The 17,961-nt window shown below is 33.4% G+C and overlaps 2 protein-coding genes and 1 non-coding gene across 7 annotated transcripts; 1 reads left to right on the top strand and 2 right to left on the bottom strand.

Annotated features, from left to right (window-relative positions):
• Window positions 1–236: 236 nt before the first annotated feature.
• LOC122592764 (probable NOT transcription complex subunit VIP2) lies at window positions 237–7,350 on the bottom strand. 5 transcript variants are annotated; one of them, XM_043765065.1, is made up of 14 exons: window positions 7,266–7,330; window positions 6,316–6,442; window positions 6,016–6,124; window positions 5,473–5,648; window positions 3,786–4,167; window positions 3,465–3,656; window positions 3,271–3,372; window positions 3,001–3,089; window positions 2,311–2,505; window positions 1,938–2,207; window positions 1,752–1,864; window positions 1,151–1,192; window positions 632–776; window positions 237–553 (listed from the first exon to the last, which is right to left on the bottom strand). In XM_043765065.1, exons 2-14 carry the CDS (start codon window positions 6,334–6,336, stop codon window positions 449–451), a joined length of 1,941 nt encoding a protein of 646 aa, XP_043621000.1. In that variant the 5' UTR covers window positions 6,337–6,442; window positions 7,266–7,330; the 3' UTR covers window positions 237–448. The 5 variants fall into 5 exon arrangements, with proteins under 5 accessions (XP_043621000.1, XP_043620998.1, XP_043620999.1 ...); XM_043765063.1 differs by adding an exon at window positions 1,273–1,325 and having other exon boundaries at window positions 1,752–2,207; window positions 7,266–7,328; XM_043765064.1 differs by adding an exon at window positions 1,273–1,325 and having other exon boundaries at window positions 1,752–2,207; window positions 7,271–7,315.
• Window positions 6,016–6,096, top strand: LOC122594692. Its single transcript, XR_006323067.1, has one exon. It is a non-coding gene; the product is annotated as a small nucleolar RNA snoR35 (small nucleolar RNA).
• A 1,512-nt stretch (window positions 7,351–8,862) lies between the features above and the next one.
• Window positions 8,863–11,965, bottom strand: LOC122592000 (putative leucine-rich repeat receptor-like serine/threonine-protein kinase At2g19230). The gene is made up of 8 exons (XM_043764218.1): window positions 11,433–11,965; window positions 10,709–11,187; window positions 10,471–10,603; window positions 10,286–10,354; window positions 9,968–10,039; window positions 9,767–9,838; window positions 9,476–9,648; window positions 8,863–9,041 (listed from the first exon to the last, which is right to left on the bottom strand). Exons 1-8 carry the CDS (start codon window positions 11,963–11,965, stop codon window positions 8,863–8,865), a joined length of 1,710 nt encoding a protein of 569 aa, XP_043620153.1.
• Between the last annotated feature and the right edge of the window lie 5,996 nt (window positions 11,966–17,961).

The following is a 17,961-nucleotide window of genomic DNA, read 5'->3' on the forward strand; positions in this document are numbered from 1 at the left end:
GAAGTTTGTACAAAAAATTTGAACAATTCAATTCAGGTTTCAAAGACCAAGAACAAGCTTTTGGGTATTCAGATAACTGAACTTCAAAATAATCTATATTTAGGACCCAGATATAAACAGCGTCCCGTCTAGTCCTGTCCACTCCCACACATACCTTGTCAAGTATTGCCAAATGAAATAGCATTAGATACTGTCAACTAGCGATGAATCTTCTATATATACATTGAGAACCCTCATCAGAAATAAAAACTTTACCATTTAAAAATAAATCCAAGACCTGCCTACAAAGCTAGAACGAATTTCTATTCCTTTAAAAGAATGATTCATATTGTTTAATTTTGCCAAAAAGAATGCTGGAACGGGTATTCCTAATGACCAACTAAAAACTGATATTACAAAGGATTAGACAACATGAAACTAACCCTAAACCTGAAACATGACTACCAATCTACCATAACCAACGAGCTACCAAAGGGACTTTAGATGTAAAATTGTCGATGTTGAGTAGTAGTTGGTCTTTTTCCAACATCTCATAGTAGACTACAAAATTATCCTGCAAACAGGTATGAAAATGAGTTTGATATTTGAAAGCAATATATAATATGAACATTGATCGGATATATTTTTCAACCTTGCGTATAGTTTCCCATGTGTTTGGATCAAAGCATATATAAGATCCTTTCTCATATGCATTCGTCTTGACGAGAGGCTCCATGTTTGCAGCCCGCATAAACCACAATCGATGCTCCCGGTGGTAGAACCAGCCTCTTTTGTTCCTGCCAAAATCATACATCATCCGGTACGGGTCAAAACATATAACTTTAGGTATGGGTTGTGTGGGTCAGGTTGACAGATTATTATTATTATTATTCTCCATGTTATTGAAGAATATGTATTAATAATGTACTAATTTCATCATGACTAATTGATCTAGAAGTATTATGCATTAAAGATACAATTTTGGGCTACTTTTGATCAGTTAATCCTACCTTCATTTATTAAGCTAACCTTTCTTTTACCCATTTGACCCATCAGATATAAGCATAAGAACCACTCATTCATAAGCCAATGGCTCAAACTTGCCACCTCTAGTCTAGTCTTGTAAATTATTATGAACTATATTAAGCAAATTTATCATAAGATAACTTACAGCTCATTTGCGGCATACAGTTGGGCTTCGTCTTTTGGCATGCTGCACATATCAACAACATTGCAATTTTGTACAGACATAAGTAATACACCAAAGAAATAGATTAAAGAAGCTCAAGTTACCTGTAGAATATATAGAATAAAGTATTTAACTGGAACTTCGACAAATAGCCTTGCTGAAATAATACCACCAAGTTAGAGTTCAATAGAATACGGATTGGAAACAATGATTAGAAGTGGCGAGTTTAATGCGTTTGCAGTATGAATGATTGAATGTGTCTATTCAGGTTTTATGTATAAAGGGTCAAATGAGTAACAAAAAATAGTTCGGAGAAAATGGGTTAAACAGGTCAAATGCTACCCAAAGTTACTTTTAATGCATACAATCTACCAACTTGTTTCACTCCGAAAAGCTTAGGTTACTATCATAATAATACTTCTCATCTGTAAATCATGCTTACCCCACGAGTACTTATTAATATCCAAGCAAAAAGTTTCTCAGAACAATTTGAACCAATCTGTCATGCTTTAAGTTTTAACCTGCACCAACCCAGCTGACCCGCCCATTTATGCCACCTTTTCAATAATAATGATTGACTCACAGTAAGAACAGGCGCTTGCTTAGCATAATAGCATTGCGGTACAGTGAACTCTGGAGCTCCTTTGGTAGGTTCATCCAACCACGGGGAACCAAATGTCTTGTGAAGATTTTCCGCTGAATTTAAATTTAAGCCAAGTGTGGTCAAATCGATTCCTAGTGCAAGAGATGATAGTTCAGGATCACTCACTCTTATTACACTCAATAGGCCAAGCAGCCCAAATCGATCAGGGGCAGCTTGGTTAACCTGCATCGACCTCATCCCCTGGTCCTTGTATGACTGACTAGCGGCAAGTATCTGCTGTAACTGGAACTGAGATTGATTTTGTTGCGGTTGATATTGCTGAGATTGATTTTGTTGCTGTTGATATTGCTGAATAAGCTGGTCATAAGAACCAACCCCAGAAACTGTGAGTGGAGAATTCAAAGGTCTCAAACCAGTACCTGGCAATCCAGAGCCCTGAAAAATCAAAAAAAGAAAAGAAAAAAAGAAAATCAATTACCCCAAGTCAGTAACTATTCAAACAAATCAGCTGAACTTAATCATGATCATACGACAAAACCTGTGAGTGATAGGATGATTGTGATCCTTGAAACATATCAGAACCATGCAAATGGAGTAGATCTTGATTATTAACAGATGTATACGGTACACCGCTGCTACTGATTGATGGAACATGTTGTTGCTGTTGTTGTTGTTGTTGTTGTTGATGCGATGAATATGTTCCACCTAAGTTGAATCCAGAAGATCTTCCCATCTGCATGATAAATCATGGGACTTCTTATAGGTCCTAAAAGCGCAGAGAACACCAGTACACAAAAGTAATACTAGGGTGTTAGTTGTTTAGTGGTTCAAACCCTAGCAGTGACATCCAAGTGGGCAGTATGCTAGCGGTTGGAACCCGAAGGCACCCATGGAGACCAAGGGTGCGATAACACGGCCCGCAAAATGAGTCAAATTGGCAAAAACAAAAGACTGGTTCAAAAATAAATAAAAAACAAGCCAGAAGAATAAAAAAAGCACCCGAAAGTGTAGTTTTAAATGCACTCCTATCAAATCATTGTATCCTAAACTACATTACTACTGGCATAATATAGATTTAGTCATGAATCATGATAATCTAGACACCAACTGTCCGTTAAAAATGGGGACAACGTTTTGGGTTCAACCCAACCTGTACCAGTAAATCACACATTTTAACCCGTTACCCAACCCACCCGTTTTGCCACCTCTACTCAAAAGTGGCACATACTGAGAAATGTGAAGACTGCACCATGGACACATTGGTGTCATGAGGTTGATCCTTCTGATGTTGATCCAGAGCATAATCAGCATTGCCACCTGGACAATATCTAAAAGCCAGTCAATAATGTGGAGTGCCAAATTCTATGCTACGATTGTTAGAAACAACTTCCTAAACTATCAAAATAGATAAATCCTGAAACTCTACAAAAGCTGTCAAATTAAGTAAAAGTGAAGAAAAGGCAGCGATTGTGCTTATAAAATGTACACATACAATCACCTTTAAATCCTGGTAGGGCTGGAAAATCTTCATTCTGGATGCTGAATTCTTGGTTTTGCTGAACAACAGAACTAACACCAAGACCTTGTTTCCGTAAGGAGCCTGAAATTTTGTTCAAACAAAAAAACTGAAAAACAATTCATCACATGAATATGAGCCCTGAAATCATAGTAGCGCCAAAGCTTTAAGCTTACCAATCTGTCCTTGGGTTCCACCAGAGGAGCTTGGGCGGCTGCTCAGCCGAGGGAAATCATTTATATCAAACGGGGATCCATTATTGTTATTCACATCATTTGACATTCCCGTGGAGTTTTGAGAATGAATTTGAGAAAGTGGTCCACCTGAATGATACGAATTTCCAAACATAGACGTCGCCTGTGGGGAGGCTGCATCCAGAAACCATAAAAAGTTGATATTGTTTGAATGTTCGATTAAGATATAAAACAGAAATAAAATTTCAAGATTAGCACTTAATAAAGACTTGAGATGGCAATAAATAAAGTAAAATAGAGTACCTTGTTGAAGCATACCACCATTTAATCTATTTGATCCCTGTACACCCAAATTTCCTAACACAGTACTAGAGTTAAAATTTAACCGAGAAGCAAGGCCAGGAATCGACAATCCTCCACCAGAACTCATGCTTCTTCCCATGATACTTCCACCACCGACATTTCCAGCCGAACTCGTGATCCGAGATCCCTGGTTTCCTAAATTTAGTGACACTCCAACTCCAGGAATGGAATTCCGATTACTGATTGGTGCAGACGTGGGAAAAATTCCAGGAACTGAACCGCTAACTGCATTTGTGCCACTACTAAATCCAGGACTTCCAACAACACTCATGCCACCCCTACTGGTTAGCCCTGAATGACCATGTGAATTGCTATGAGCCATCTGCAAATGAATATATGAGAGTGAGTGTTCTAACAGAGAATGTCTGTTGAAAGAGTAAAGCTACCTTCGTAGTTTGATTTTCAAGAATGAAGTGTGTAGTACTGTATGCTAGAAAACCATGGCTCACTATCAAGTTCACAACAAGAGCTTAAAAACACTGACGTTTAATAATGTGAGACCATATAATACATAAATTGGTATACTATCCATCATGACCTTGCAAGTAATTTGATGAAACCTGGCAAGTAACTCCTCTCTTTTGGATTTGATTATTTAGCACTATTCTATGACATGATAGGCTATCTTAATTCACGCATTGAAGAATAATCATCCAACATTAAATTCAACCATATACTGCGTACACAAAGGATGTCCAAATAATATCTTATCCACTAGAGCTTTGTTCCAATTGAAAACTCAAAGATCTTTAGTTCCAAAATAATTTGTTTGTCACAAACTTCATACAAGATGTTTTACAACATGATGTTTGAAGGTTAATAAACAATTCCTAATTTTTCTCTTCCACAACCAAAATGACAAAAAGGAAAATGCTAGCATAAGAGAAAATTATGGTTTTTGGTGATTATGTTTGAGTGTCAGTTGTTATTAACCGTAATCAAAGTCATATTTAGCATAATCCTTTTTATAAATTATCTTTTTAAGAGTTGGGTTCAGGCTGAATTGATTGCTCATCAATTCATCATCCAAAATAATGTTACAACTCTGTACATGGATAAAATTACGATAGAAACTATATATATATATATATATATATATATAATATTCTAAAAAGATCCCAAAGCATATAGTAAGCGTAAATAAGATAATTCTGTTTTTAAGACATATCATTAACATAATCCTATTTATTATTAATTATATTTTAAGAGTTGGGTTCAGACTGAATTGGTTTCTCATCATACAAAATAATGCTCCAACTCAAGATTCACATACATGGATGAAATTAATATAATCTCTCCATATGCTGTGAAAGAAACATAATAACAAAGCATGAAGTGGTAGTACCAAATTACAATGCTTAGTTTACCACAAGTATATTACATCACTGATACTAAAAAGCATATACAATAACTATTCATCATCTTATTTTGTTTTACAATTCAAATACATCTATAATCATTTGATTCACCTTAACACCTGAATGGTCAATTTACTGAAACGACACCACCCCAACAAAAATCATAGTTCAGTCATTGACTGGTATTAGTAATGCAAGACATTTGATTGTTAAATATATATTCTTTAAGTTTCATAGTGTATGAATGTATACTTGTATATATTAATTACCTGTGAAAGACCAGGCATATTGTTTGATGTAAATCTTCCAGCAGAAAGGTTTCCACTTTGTTGTTGAAGTCCACTTGAAGGTATATTAGTAGAATTTGAGCTTCTTGATCCAAGTGTGCCCGACATATTCGGAACATTGAAACCACTATTAAAGTTATTGATCCCCTGAAGAGATCCTACAAAAATGAAAGCATTCATTGATAAATGTTTCCATATAGTCACATATAAAGAGCAAATTAGTGGCGGCAATTTTGATCCAATTACTCATGTTACGTTGGATCGATCACGTAACACATAACTAAAAAGGGGTCAAATGGGCCATGGGTCTGAAAGTCATCCAAGGTGTATTGTACTTAATAAGTAAAAGTATAGGTGTCAAAACAAGTAGAATTTGTAATTATAATTAACATACATTATTTACATATGCTGAGTGAGTAAAAGTCCTTTTATCAACCATTTACGACAAACAATTTCCATGTTTTAAACCATTATAAGACCCCGCATTTTTCCACCTGTTATGCAGATGCTAGTATATTCACTAACCGCTTTGATGAAAAACAGGGGAAGGTGCACCCGATTGACTTGAGAAGGATGCAGAAAAGGGTCTCCCAGTGTTGTCTTGAAGATTTGAAGCTGATCCACTCAGAGATGCCTGCAATGCAAAAGTATAACAAATTGACTAAAAACACAACATATCCAAACAAAGGGCCAGCAGAACTATTATATAATATCGTACAGCCAAAAAAAAAAAGATAAAACACGCATATAATGGGAAGAAGGAATAGAACATGATTAAACCAACAAACTAAAACGATGTGGTTAATGTAAAAGAAAGACCAGTACATTATTTAGTAACCCCGACATTGTAAGAATGCCAAAATGTCATGCAGATCACTAATCCTTGCTCAATAAATTTTTTGCTGATAATATCACTTTTGAAGCTTTCGTTGAACTTTAGTTAGCCTATTATCTGAAAAGAAAAGGATCGGAGCAACAAGTTATAAACTAAATCACAAAAGACACCACAAAAATATCAACAGATGCTAAAAAAACATGCATAAACCTTAAAGTAAAAAAACACGCGCCTTAAATTAAAACTCACTTAGATCTCACCCTATTCGGCAAAAAAATCAAACTTTGTCTTATTTGAAGCGTAATACACCAATCACTACTTATATATAGGGTTTAAGCTTTAAAATTTCAACGTTCCTTTCAGAATGTACGCAGATGCAACATTTGCTTTTTTATTTCACACAATACACATTCTATTGTTTAAACCCTATATACACATACTCAAAAATTACAGTTTAATTTACTAAAAAGAAAGAAATAAGCTCAATATTTCCAACTAATGAGCTTATCAGCTCAACCTAACTTCTTATTTTAGTACATAAGCCCCGATTAATAACTTATACGCCGGAAAAGTCAAACCATATTGTCTTTTTGAAATTTCCGAAAAATATACCAATCCAAACACCCCTAAATATAGAATTCAAAACTCTAGTGAACATTTATATATCTATCTTTTAGACATACAAACTCTTTTTAGCCCTAGCATGTATATTTTGGCATTACAAATAGATACATTTTTTAGCTACCTTTTTAATACAAAATCCGTTTACGATAACCTAATACAAAACGACATAGTATAATCAAAAGGGAGACTGCAAGTAATTATTTGATACAGATTTAGGGGAAGTTGAAAAACCCTATAATGAGAAACTGTATAAAAATAAAATAATAATAATAAGAAACAATAAATAAGAATTGTGTAATTCGAAGAGAGAAATTACCTTACCTGAGGGAATAAGAGGAGGAACAATAAAATCTGTTAAAATAAATTTAAAACTGAGATTATATATATGTGCGATATTTTTGTGTGTATTGAAATTTGAAAGGCGATAAAAGAAAGGATCGAACAAGACTTTCGACTCTTTCACCGACGTCGTATATTCCCTTTTGTTAATTTTTTATATTTAAAAGATATAGATACTTTTTAAACAAGTCTGTAAATTTATTTGGCCTTATGATTTTATTTTTTGTTTTTTCAATTGAAAAATGATTAATATGTATAAAATGTAGACCTAAAATATATCTAACACATGATAAATATTAAATTTTAGATATATGTTTAGAAATATTTGTTAGTTATATCTCTTAATTAGTACTCTTTTTAATTTGTTATGTGTAGTTATAGTAATTAAAATTTTAGAAAAAATTATTTAAATAGGTTAGGTTAATAGCTTTTTAAAGCTTAAAAGGCATTCTTGAAAAATTCATATAAAGGTTGGCAATTTGGTTTAACGTTATTTTATTTTGTTAAGTAACCATGACTTTTTAAGTAATTTTTTTTAATCATGGATTTAAAAAATCAAAAATAGTGTAATGGCTTCACTAGGGTATTTTATTTTGTAGTGATTGTACCTTTATCTATGAGCATATAGCAATGCAATGAGATCAAGCACGTTTCAATGGATACTTTGAGCTTTCTAAACCAATAATAATGGAAAATAGATATTCTTATTGTGTTAAGCTCGGGATTAACAAAGCCGGTTATAAAATTCAATCGTTTTCATCATACTCTATGTTTCTTAATGGAATGTTAGATCTAGATATAAAAAAGACGATTCAAATTATACAGCGACAATTTTCATATACATGTGTGTTAGACAATTTAAAGATAATTCAAAACCAATAATTGATGAAGCAATCCACTATCACCCTTTGTCACATGTACTAATCCAAATTCACTGATTTCTAATCTTAAATAAGACTTAGACTGACTTTAAAAAATGATCGAAAACTTATCCACCATTATGTTTTGCTATGGCACCGTTTTGGTTGTATCAAATAATAATAACATCACTAAAACTCAAATAAAGGAGTATTGCTGAAAATCAAATACAAATGAAGGTTGAGAAATTATAAAGAATAGAATGCGTTTACTTTACCAATTACCTATAAACTAAATAAATACATAAAAATAATACTAGAATTATAGAGTTTTATAGATATTATGGGGTTGTCATGGCCACCCGTGACCACCACATAGCTTCGTCACTGTATCAAATAATAATAATATCGATAAACTCAAATAAAGGAGTCTTGTTAAAAATCAAATACAAATAAAAGGTTGAGAAATTATAAAGAATAGAATGCTTTCGCTTTCTTATATAACCATTGAAACAATTGCTTAAACGGGCTTGGTCTCTTTAGGCAAGAATATACATGCATGTGCTATATATATATATAGGTACCAAAGTCCAAACCGATAAAGATAAAGCTTTTGTGATTTGTCGCACATATTTTCAAAAATAAGAATAAAAAATACATATAGATCATATCTACGGTAGAAAAAATATTCTACACTCCTCCTTTTTTCCAGTTTAATCAGTGCGTAGCATCATCAGAATTATTATGATTATAATTCTCATCAAGAAGTGGTGATGGTGATCCAAAGGTTTGGTTCCCTTCATTGTTCACGGTCACATCTACATGTTCTCCACTAGTAGTAGTAGTTTGAAATCCGTCAAATTTCGCATTTGTTTGTCCTCCATATGCTCCATTTCCTACATACCATTAATTAGGTGACTTGTATCATTATTATGACTAACAATGATTATTACATATAAATTATTATCTGTAGGCAAATTGTTGTAAAGTTGTAAAAGCTGAAAGTAAAATCAAACTAAAAGTGTGACTTTACAACTTCACATGTAAGTTTGTCTTTTTGTTTCAAAATAAGTGTCTTTTGAAGTTTTTTTAAAAATTCATTCTTAAATATTTATCAACTAGAGTATTATATAACAGAATTATATTTAAAGTCAAAGTTTGAAAAAAAATTAAAAAAAAGTCAAAACATGACATTTATTTTGAATTAGGGGTAGTCACAAGATAAATGACCAAATCTTAGTTTGCCATAACTAAAGTAAAATCGAACCTGTAACAACTGGCAGATTGGCGTTCATTTGTTTCGATCTTCTACGTAAGATGATGAAAATACCAGCGGCAATCCACATGAGAAAGAAAGCCGGGATAGTGACGCCGAGTACCACTGGTAACATGTTGCTTTTCTTTTTGCTAGCAACAGCGGTGTTATCCGGAGATGAATTGATGGTGGCGGGTGAATTCGAACAGGCCTTGCTAGACGCTGTACACAGAGGATTTCCAGTAATACTATTGATCACAATTGAGAAAATAAAAAAGATTAATAAAAGGAGTATTTATTTATTAGCATATATAATACAAGCTAGGTACTTATTTTTTCACAATTTGTAATCCAACGACGACTTACATTAGTTTTAGTTTGTTGTTTTTTGATAAGGAAGAAGGTACGGAGCCACTCAATTTGTTATTCCCCAAATTCCTACAAAAAACACAAGACTTATTAATTAATTACAGATTAAATATTAGTGTAAAGATATATAGCGTAATGATAGATAAATCTGTGTCTACGGAATACATTTATTCAACTTCACATTGTGCATATACTCACAGTTCTTTGAGATTCGGCATGGTACCAAGGGAACTCGGAATGGTTCCGGTGAAGCTATTGTTGTGAAAATCACTGAAATCAAAATAAAGATTTAGAACAGATCGATTTCAATGAATGCAACTCTCATTCCGTTGCACGTACTATACAAAACGTTGTAGCTCGATGCAGGACAATCGGTCTATGCAAAAGTGGTTGGGTTTATAACAGGGGATTGTATGTCAAATCTCACATCAAGAATTAGACTTATAATTTTAATAAATTTCCTTTTAACAATGATTCAAACTTTCCAATTTAATTTACATTGTTGATTAAACTCACATTATCTCAAGAGCGTCCATGGAACTAATGTCTGGAAGTGAACCCGAAAGACCAAAGCTATCAAGATGCCTGCAAAATTTGAATTTCCACAAAATTAATTAATCGAATTACTCTTATGGGACAGATCAAACAAACAGTTGCAAGTGTATTCTCTAGTTTTTTACAACTAACTATAGATCACTTACAATGAGGTTACGCGAGGTATAGCGTCGTTACTACAATTGAGCCAGTCCCACGAATACCCTGCTGGAAGGCACGGGTCGCCCTTCCATTCTCCTAGTACGTCGAATGTGGTTTGCAACAAACCCAAAGCTTCAACTGTTTTTGTTCATTTGAAAGAAACCAAATAAAAAAAAAACCGCGTAAAATCACAGTTTATATAAAAGCCAATTAAGAAGAAATTTGAAATCACCACATACGTACCATCATTGCTATCGGTACCCTCAGTTAGAACGCCGCTAATGTAAAATGCCTCGATGGCATTTACAAGAGGGGGGTAATCAGAATCGGCATCTGCAACTAAGGAAATGTTTGTCATGGAGTCGACCGAGTAGTCATAAATGGTACTTTCTAATAAGCTGCCATAGGGTGGCGAAATCGTTGGTGAAAACGGACTAGTTCCTGAGCTATTTGTCTCATAAGCCTTAAACGATCGCGTTTCCGTGGAATCAAGGTTGCTAACTTCTGAAAAGTACATATTCATGTAGACGGGAAAACTAATTGGAGATATTGTTGCCACAAGTAGCCTATCGGTTGTGCTTCCTACCGTAGCTGCGTTTCGTAAAACTCCTGAAGGAACTGCATTGGGTCCTGTTGAGTCTATCACGATTGCATCGCTTGTGGCCGTCTCAGTCCCTGCCGTTCTAGCCAACCATATTCTGTCATAAGGATCACTTGGGTACCTGAGATATCAATGGCGCTGTTAGAACTCGAAAGTTATTTATATACGAGTATATTAAAAAAAAAATGTTAAATACAACCCCAAGGGCTACAGTTAAGGTTTATTAAAAAAATAATACCTTCCATATCAAAAGCTCAACCCTTGAACTTTATGATAAGCGTACAACAATTTTATATAGCTTATATATAAAGCTGTATTTTTTTTTTAGCAAAACCACCCAAAAAAATACTGTATTGAATGGCATACCTTAAGGTTCCACTTGCACCATAAGAAAACCTACTCATTAGAAACAAAGCCCGGCTATCCTCAAGATCGCTATAGATTTCCGAATCTAGACCACGAACTTCAAGAGTCGAGATAATTGGGAACTGACCAGACTTTGTTTGAGCCAGACACACACTAACGGCGTCTCCTTTTGTGACGTAAGTGACTTCATGCATTGTTAGTCCAGTCAAAGCTGTCTGAACCGTGGTCCAATAGTTCCCATCAAAGTGGATATCAAATGTTGGAGGATTTGACAACCGGTCATAATTTCCGTAGTTGAAAAGCACGCGAACCAAGACTTTTTCACCCTTTGTAACCGGGACAGAATAGCAGTTCTTTCTCCTGCTAGTGAAAACCCTAAGGGTGTCCACAATAGGAGTTATCTGGTTGCTAGATTGAACCACACGAGCAACCCCATTCGAGATCAAATTAGTATCCGGGGTCCAAATTATGCCATTCGTATCAACTAAGGTATCCGTTTCCCCACAGTTTATGCTCGCGAGTACTAAATGCATGATAACACAACTCCATCAGAAATAAAACATACTCCATAAATATAATGTAAGCATATACTGATATATTGCTCGCTTGCATGATATAGAAAAATGTTTTTGGTTCGAATGTTGAGGGTCATGTCGACCCGTTTATAATTTTTAAAATTTTGATGCTTATTTTTTTTTATTTCATGTCAAGTTTGTGTCGTATTATTGAAATTTACCACCCCAAAATACAATTAAAAAAATAATCAAACATTTGGGAATTACTTACACTGGCCAGAAACACAGATTGTGAATATAGCTAAGAGAAGAAGCGGTAACAACTTGAAATTTCTGTCCATAATGGTGATCAGATAATAAGCTAGTATGAGATGATGAGACTAGCTTAATTAAGTTGAAAGCCTTGATTTATGAGGCTTATATATATGTGTGTGTTCGATGAAGTCGATAAGTAGTCGTTGACTTTAATAAGCGAAGACTTTGAGGGTAAATACAAAACAAATACTCACTACTATACTAAACCCATGTGAGAACACAGCTTATTTTCAACATCCAGGTTACGTACCAATGAATATATCTTTTAATTAATTTTTTGTATTATTGATGAAAAAATTGTATTTGTGGACTCAAAGTTTATATTCTTTGCTTTTACTTTCTTTCCCAACGGCATCACAAGTGATTATGTACAACCAAGGCGCAACTACGTAGGGTTGACCGTGACCCACGCCAAAAAAATGCTAGCGATATCGATGCCGGCCGGCCAATGCTCTAAGTTCGGACATATATCGTCAATCAACTTAATTAATTAGCTAGCGAGTGCAAGTTTAAAGGATGATATAATTAAACTAATTCTTGCCTTGTGAAAGTACAAGATCTCGATCGAATCTTACTTCAATTCACCAATCCTTTGAGGTTTTATAATCTTGTTGTTATAAATACATATTATATTAATACATTAAATATACGGTCATATATATAGTTACAGATCTATAGATTTGCATGTAAATTTGAACTGTATAAAAGTTCTCTTGATATCTTTACTTTTTTTTAAAAAAATAGATTCATGTACTTAGTATTCTTAAACAAGTTGAAATCTGTCAACCTTAAAAAATTTGGCATATATATAATTGGTTATGGAAGTCGTACGTATTCGCTGTTTGATGACAAGTGACATGAACATTCCTTCTTTGACTGCTTCTATGTATGGTTTAAAAGCCTGTAAAAGAATGTGATGGGGTACGTTGTTGTTATATATTCGATCAACAAGATTGACATTTAATTAATGGCATAGTCAACGTTTACTTTTGTGTGCATCAAAACGCTCAAGTCGACGCCTCTTACATGCAAAACCCGCGCTTAAGACAAAATTGCAGACTAATCCTTCCACTTTTCGGCGAACTACACGTATATATACTCGATCCGTATTGCTACAAACTAGATGGTTTAGTAGCCCGCGTTGATATGATTGATGTCGTTTCGTTATATATGATATTTATAGCATAAACTAATGTTATACTCGATTATTGGCCGGGGATAAACAAAATATATATTGGGCAAAATAAGTAGTTTTGTTAACTATATAATATATTGGGGAAAAAAAATACAAAAGATATATGGAGTCGAATCCAATCCAAAACTTTAACATGCCAACGACTACCACCTAACTATAAAAACATGGTTAAACAATGTACCGTAAATTTCAAATACCTTAAGGTCACGACACGCTAAATCAAAGAAATATTGTGTTTTGCTGTCGAATTGTGATTCCGAATGTGCTAGAAAACGAAAAAGTTTGGACTAAATGAAAAATCAAAAATTAAAAGCAAAAATAAGAAAACATAGTAAATGGTTAAAATATGATAAATGTAAAGTTTGATGATGAAACTATAAATGATAAAGTTTGGTGGATAAATTACATAACACCAAACTTTGGTAACAAAGTATATTAATTAAAAATATATGTAAGATTGTAAAAATCCAAAGGCTTGTGGCTAAAGTAATAACATCAAAAATAAAGTATATGTCGTTATAAAAACTCAAAGGTACGTGACTAATATGGGGGGTTTCGAGAGTTTTGGGTTTCATTCTAGACTTGCGTGGTTCGTGTACCGCATACTGCCCAATTGGATGTCATTGTGTTGTATCGAATGCTAACCGCTAATTACTAACTACTAACTCGCTGTTCAATATATAAATTAGGGGTGAGTATGGATCGGTTTAGTTCGGTTTTTGCCTAAAACCGATCCATTCGGTTTTTAGAAAACCAAAACCATTGGATTCGGTTTTTGTTCGGTTCGGTTTCTCGGTTTTCCGGTTCGATTTGGATCGATTTCAGTTTTTTTTCGGTTTTTTTAATAAATTTTGTTTTTTAAGTTTTTTTTAAATATTATGTTATAAATTTAACTTTGAATTGTTAAGAAAAAAATATGATATAAAAATTCAAATGCAGAGAAGCTTTTTATTAAGTAATTATATTTTTTAGGTGTTAAAATTTGTATAACTTTTATAAAACGAATTGTTTTTACTGCACGTTTTTATTCAAAATTTACAATTTGTATAGATTTGTACAATAAAAAGATAAAAAAATTAATTTATTAACATATTTATAAATTATAAGTAATAAATATAAATGTAATATGATATAAAAATAAAATAAATTAAAATATATTTAGTTCAGTTCGGTTCGGTTTTGATCGGTTTTTTGACATATGAAACCAAAAACCGAACCGATTCGTTCGGTTTTTAGAAAACGAAAACCAAACCAATGGATTTCGTTCGGTTTTTGGGTTTTTTCGGTTTTTGGTTTTCCGGTTCGGTTTTTGCTCACCCCTACTAAAAATCCCCAAATTCAATTGGTTTCCATGAACCCTAAATTTCTCAAAGTACATAATAATTAAAATCATACCTTGAAAAATATTAAAAAGGAAAATAACCAGTTTCTTCCTCCTTCCTCCTCTTGATTTTCGGCCATACAAATCAACCACACTAAAATCTCCCAAATTTACTTTCTATTAATTTGAATGCTATTATTATTATCATTACATGATTATTTACTTGATTTCATTTGATATGAACACGTGCAAAAAATGAAGAATTAAAAGAAATAGAAGAAGATGTAATGAAAATGTAGGTGAATATCGAGGATGACTCACAAATTCAAGAGTTGGCTGACATATCCACCACATGCCACGACCTCATTAAAAAAAAGGTATTATACCTGCTAGCCACTAAAGTTCTAACTAATTTAGCCTCATAAATCAATTTTAAAAAAGGCTAATTAGACGAAAACCCCCTGATCCCATGTACCATTTATTCTCAACCACTTAATAATTTCCTGATTATCTCAAGTTTGGCAAGACTCGAACCCAAGACCACCCCTGGAAAGCGGCAGCTGGTGGCCACTGGGATACTACCCAATGGTTTCATAACTCACTTTTAAATACCAGGAAATTATTTTAAAGCTAAAACTATAATAAAAATCACTAAATTTATATTTTAAATAATTAAGGTGTTACATAAACAACTCGGCCTCTGAAAACAAAGATCAGAAGTTTGATTCTCATCTCATGCAAAGGTCAGAGGTCATTTTTTACCATTTAGATAAAAACTGAAAACAACTTCTTAACTATTATTTCATGTTTTAAGCCGGTTTTGTGTCCACTTTTTATGAAAAACAAGTTGACATATATGAACTAAGAATACTTAGAATTTTGGGGATGAAAACGAGCTAGATGATGATGGCAATGATGAATCCTTTGAACCTTTCCACGATACAAAACCGAATTTAAGAGAAAGTTAGTGAATTTTCTTGAGAGAGGGGGAGAAAAGAGAGGGAAAAAAATTGTGAGATGAGGGGAGAAATGGAAGACCAGGGAGCATTTTTTCCTCTGACTCTTTGGACTCATCTTGACTTCCGATCAACGGTTTGATCTTCAATTATTAAGAAGACCCAATGCTCGTATAAATATTTAAATGACACTAACGAGTATATTTTTTATTAGCTTTTTAACGGATATAAGTATGACTATATTTGATTACTTTATATTAATTTTGCCCTTTTTGATTGTTTTTCGGTCATTTGACATTTCTATAAAGCAATTAGTATTCCTTTCGATCTTTAAAGTCTCGCACCAACTTTCAATCACTAAATGTACTAGAACTTGAATAAACATGAACCCGCTTTATTCATATTAAGTATTTACAAAAGTACACGTACATAAACTCGGATCGAATAATAATGAATTGAATTATATGGACACGAACATATATATATATATATATATAATCTTCCATAATGATGAATGGAAGGTACAATCAAATGGGAGTGCTCAGGTGACGGTTGTCACAATTACGATGCCAATTATTAAGGGTAGCAGAATGGTTTTCTTCTTCCGAGCTGTGTTGGTGTTACCCGGTGATGAATTTATGGTCCCTGGGGCACTCGAGCAAGACTTAGCAGAGTTACATAAAAAAGGATTTCCTGTATATCTTTTTGAAACAAAACCAAAAAATTTCAATACATTTAAAACATCACTTTATATATATATATATATATATATATATATATATAGGGAAAAGTGAATATAAGGTTGTCCGACACCTAAGCTTAGGTGTGGAACCCCTCACATACTAATTTTTTTTAATATTTGTTGACTTTTAATTAAATCACATGGCCCCCATGATTTTTATGGATTAAAAAACATGTGAGTGTTCCATACCTAAGCTTAGATACCTAACAACCATATATATATATATGGGAAAATGGAATATAAGGTTGTTCGACACCTAAGATTAGGTATGGAACTCCTCACATACTAATATTTTATTATTTCTTGTTTAATGAATAATTGTTTGGGCCCCCATGATATTTATGGTTTAAAAAATTAATATGTGAGTGTTCCACACCTAAGCTTAGATACCCGACAACCTTATATTACTATCCCCCATATATATATATATATATAAGGTTGTTGGGTATATATATATAGGGGGAAGTGAAGGTGGTGCTGTTAGGCACCTAAGTTGGGTGAAATCCCCCTCACATGCTAATTTTTTTAACCATGAAAAGCATGGGGGCCCTCATTTATTCATTATATATTTATTGATTAAAAAATTAACATGTTAGGGGGATTTCACCCAAGTTGGGTGGTGTTGTCTCACACCTTCACTTTTCCATATATATATATATGGGGGATGGTAATATAAGACTGTCAGGTATCTAATTAAGCTTAGGTGTGAAACACTCACATATTAATTTTTTAAACCATAAATATCATGGGGGCCCAAGCATTTATTCATTAAACAAGAAATAATAAAATATTAGTATGTGAGAGGTTTCACACCTAATCTTAGGTGTTGAACAGCCTTATATTCCCCTTTCCCATATATATATATATAGGGAAAAGTTATTTTAGGGACTCCTTATTTTAGGGACCATTTGGGACTCGTGTTTTTTGTAACTTACATACCACCATGATCATCTCCGACCACCACCATGATTTTCCGGCGACGGACCCGCCGGAAAATCATGTGTAAGTTAACTACTTACACATGTGTAAGTTACACATGTGTAAGTAATTTACACATGTGAAAGTAACTTACACATGTGTAAGTTAACTTACACATGATTTTCCGGTGGGCCCGTCCCCGGAAAGTCTTAGCGTTTTTACAAAAAAGTCTTGTATATCATAGTAGATGATGATAGTGGTGTGTAAGTTACAAAAAACACGAGTCTCAAATGGTCCCTAAAATAAGGAGTCCCTAAAATATATATATATATATATATATATATATATATATATATATATATATTATATATATTGCCTTGAAATTTCAATATCAAAATTGTTCAAGACACTTGATGCTTACGTTAATTTCAATTTGTTGTTGTTTAATATTGAAGTGGGTATGGTTCCAATAAGCCGGTTGTTCGCCAAATTCCTATCAATTGAGAATTAGACATGTAAATTAGTGAAAAACTCTTTACTAAATGTTGTAAGAAAGTCCAAAATCAC

This window comes from Erigeron canadensis, chromosome 3 (assembly GCF_010389155.1).
Source record: "Erigeron canadensis isolate Cc75 chromosome 3, C_canadensis_v1, whole genome shotgun sequence".
Classification (NCBI taxonomy): domain Eukaryota; kingdom Viridiplantae; phylum Streptophyta; class Magnoliopsida; order Asterales; family Asteraceae; genus Erigeron; species Erigeron canadensis.